Source organism: Palaemon carinicauda, chromosome 26, assembly GCF_036898095.1.
Source record: "Palaemon carinicauda isolate YSFRI2023 chromosome 26, ASM3689809v2, whole genome shotgun sequence".
In the NCBI taxonomy this organism is placed as follows: domain Eukaryota; kingdom Metazoa; phylum Arthropoda; class Malacostraca; order Decapoda; family Palaemonidae; genus Palaemon; species Palaemon carinicauda.
In genome coordinates this window covers 104074565-104078188 of record NC_090750.1, presented here as the reverse complement: position 1 = coordinate 104078188, position 3624 = coordinate 104074565, and the positions used below count along the sequence as shown (strand labels likewise).

The following is a 3624-nucleotide window of genomic DNA, read 5'->3' as shown; positions in this document are numbered from 1 at the left end:
AGTCCACTTTAATAATAATAGGAGTAAGATAACCGAGAATACAGTTACGTTACATAGTTACAGTTCTATGTTTTTTTCTAGAAAAACAAGATGTAATTTGATAAGCAATTAGAGGAGCACTCAGTAAAGCATAGACCTCTGCCGCAGCAGCTTATTTCTCGATCATTTGCTCGACCATGACCTTGATCTTTGACATTGACCTTCCAAAATTTAATAATTTCTAACTCTTTCCATAACAGTTAATCCCTGCAAGCTGTTAATCCCAGGAAGCTGTTCACAAACGAACACGGGGTGAAACGTAACCTCCTTCCAACTTCGTTGATGGAGGTAATCATATGTGCTGAGCTAAGGAAGAGGATAATATTCAAGATGGACCTGTGATGACATAACTGCAGATTTAATGACTGTATGAGGTCGATAACTAATCATGTACAAAGGTAGAATATATTTTTGATGAAGTGAATTAATGTTAACTTCATCCAACAGTAACATACAAAAACACCTCCATTCCCCATCACTCGCTGAGCATTAGGAGGGAAAAGCTTGCTGATCAAGACAACTGCCATACGATAGGCGTAGCGTAGATGCGAAGATTCTAGTTTTAAGTCAGAGATCCCAGTCCTAAGCCTTGCACCAACCCAATGCAATGCTTTCGCATTAAAGTGACCTCACGGTTAGGAAATCGAAGCAAATGTATTCTTTGCACGAATCCTGCACGTCGAAATAGTGCATCTTCTGACATTTAGAACTTACGAGCTTACAGTGACTTAATTTGAAGTACAATTTAACCATGAGAGTAGAATGTTCCATGTCGATTATGTAACCCCGTATGTTTGGGTATGGCTCCTTGAAAAGGCGTCCCGTTGGGAAGAGGACGAGAAGACTCTGAAAAGGAGTTTGTACTTGTTAGAGTGAATAACAAAAAGAGGCAGAGTACTGAAAACTGTACAGATATATGACTTAATACTGTCATGATTGGAGTTAGCCAAACTTAGTTGCTACAGGTCCAGTTGGATACAGGAATTCCTGGCACACCTCATTCTAATAAATTGCATCCTGTCACACCCTTACTGCGTGACAAATAACCAAACAGATTGTGTAGGGGAGAGACGGCATAGCTGGTGGGCGGGGTTACACATCAACTCGCAGCGCAGTAAAGGTGTGACAGGATACACTTTTTCAGAGCGAGGTGTGGTATTAATTTCAGCGTCTGTACATGCTCATAGCTAAGGATGTGAAATGCCAACAATTCAATTCTCTTCTCCATATTTTAAACACATCCTGTTACCTCTCTCGACCTTACTTGTCGAAGACCAACACAAGCCACTAAAACACTATACTTTAACAGTTTCATCATGAAACCTCCAGATTATTAGTTGCTTCATACCTCTCCACAGAAAGTTCATCAACGGCAAGTTTAATATTCCTGCATACATTACATCCTAGAATTATACACTCTCCACATGTTCAAACCACCTTGAAAACTCTGATCTAAGTTCCCCTTCCATAAAGGAGAATTGGTTCATTGATCCTTATATATGTTCCAACTTTGACTTCCACAGAGAACTCAAGTCAACCAATCTTTTGCACATATCTTGCTATTTTGCTATTTCTCCTATTCTGTGATTTACCACCTTCTTTCGTTTTGCTTTTATCCACTATGCTCACTCCACCCACTTCCTTTCTTCTGTTATTCCCTCTCCCTTTCTAGTTGCTTTCATTACATAACTCTTATTCATATATACTCTCAACTTTTTCATTTTTCAGACACTTTCAAATTCCCTTACTAGCTTCTGGCGTTTCTCTTTACGATCCCCAATCAACGCTGTATCATCTACAAACAACAATCATTCCATATTCCATTTACAGCTCAATTTCGTATTCTACTATGTCCCACCTATATCCTTTATCATTTCTCCAGCTTATTGCATCCCTCCGTCCTTAAAAATCTTAAATAGCCACAGCGACAATCACCATTTTCTCGCTAAACTAGCCGCCTCTTACCTAGACATTCTAGAAAGGCCTCACTTCCATCCAACAATCTATTATGACACACAGGGTTGTGGTGGCCGATGTGGTAACGTCCCTGACCGGTGAACGCCAGACTAAAGTTCCAGTCCTGCTTAAACTTGTTATTTTTTTTATGTTGTTGCAACCTCACCATCCTTGTAAGATAAGGATGGGGGGTTTGGGAGAGCCTATAGGTCTGTCTGCCGAGTCATCAGCAGCCATTGACTGGCCCTCGTTGGTCCCAGCTTGGGCGCTGATCATATGTATATATGGTCCGTCTCTAGGGCATTGTCCTACTTGATAGGGCAATGTCACTGTCCTTTGCCTCTGCCATTCATGAACGACCTTTAAACCTTTAAAGAGAACAATCACTCCTCTCATCTATTCTTCAGGAACCTTACCTTCACTCAAACATACCTTACAAACCCTAGCAGGTAGCTGCTATCATCAAATATTTATTTACCTTCTTATATTAAACTTAATACACGTGAAAAAGACTTTTATTACCTTGACATCTATAACTTTACTTCTGAGGACATCTTTTATCTTGATTTCATCGCTGTCGCCCCCCGTTGCGATGCTTAGCAGGTCGATCGAGGTCATGTTGGCGGCCATAAGTATCGGGGTGAGGGCCATGCACTTGGCGCGGATAGTTCCTCCTCTTTCTTCGTCCTTTGTGGAGAGTTTAATGAGGATATTAGGATATTTAATGGAAGAAATGTTGAAGGATATTTAATACAAACACAGTAAAGAGTTTTTGACAGCAAGGGAAAATTAATATGAAAAGCAATGTAATAAGATATCTGTTGACCCAAAGAATACAATGTATTATGGCTCGCTTTAATGTATATATGATATACACATAACGCACAAACATATTTGCATATAAATAATGTAAATGGTATTCTATCCCAGTTTGCACCATCAAAATATTTTTCATATCTTACCCCAGTCAGTGTTTCCACTTCAAGTTTGCTTCTGGCCATCAAGAGCTGCACGAAATGCTCCGGCAGATCCTCTTCGATATCTCGCAGCCAAAACTTTTTCTGAAATACGAAAGTCGGGTCAGTTGGCGACCGGTTCCATGGACGCTGACAGACCAGCGGTCATGCGAAAGAAAATTTTGTTGCTTGGAGTGAGCTAATGCAGAGAATTAGACAGTGAGATAAGATGAAGGATGATATGGAAAGAAGAGGTTTGGTGGAAAAGGATGCCTTTGATAAAAGGCATTGTAAATGAAATAAGAATGGCAGGCGTAGTAATGATTTCAGTGGTGATAAGTGTCTGGTGGACAAGGCTTGGGAGGAACCTGTTAGGGGGAGGCAGAGAGTTAGACGGTGAGATAAAGTGAAGGATGATATAGAGAGAAGAGGTTTGGTGGAATAGGATGCTTTTGATAGAAGGCATTGGAGAGAGTATATCAGGCAAACGACCCCTCAATGTAAAAATAACGATGGGAAGGAAGAAGTGAGCTAAGAATGGGGGATTTGGGGGGAGCCTATAGGACTATATGCTTAGTCATTAGTCACCAGCAGTCATTGCCTGGCCCTCCTTGGGTGGAGAGGGGGCTTGGGCGCTAATCATATGTTTATATGGCAAGTCTCAAGGGCACTG

At 40.9% G+C, this 3624-nt stretch overlaps 1 protein-coding gene across 1 annotated transcript in view; it reads right to left on the bottom strand.

Annotated features, from left to right (window-relative positions):
• Window positions 1–268: 268 nt before the first annotated feature.
• Window positions 269–3624, bottom strand: part of LOC137620358 (uncharacterized) — a 6351-nt gene continuing 2995 nt past the window's right edge. Inside the window, exons 5-7 of the mRNA XM_068350587.1 lie at window positions 2958–3056; window positions 2518–2682; window positions 269–885 (exon numbers count right to left, since the gene is read on the bottom strand). Of these exons, the coding sequence (XP_068206688.1) occupies window positions 658–885; window positions 2518–2682; window positions 2958–3056 (492 nt within the window). The 3' untranslated portion in view covers window positions 269–657. The remainder of the gene's footprint in view (window positions 886–2517; window positions 2683–2957; window positions 3057–3624) is intronic.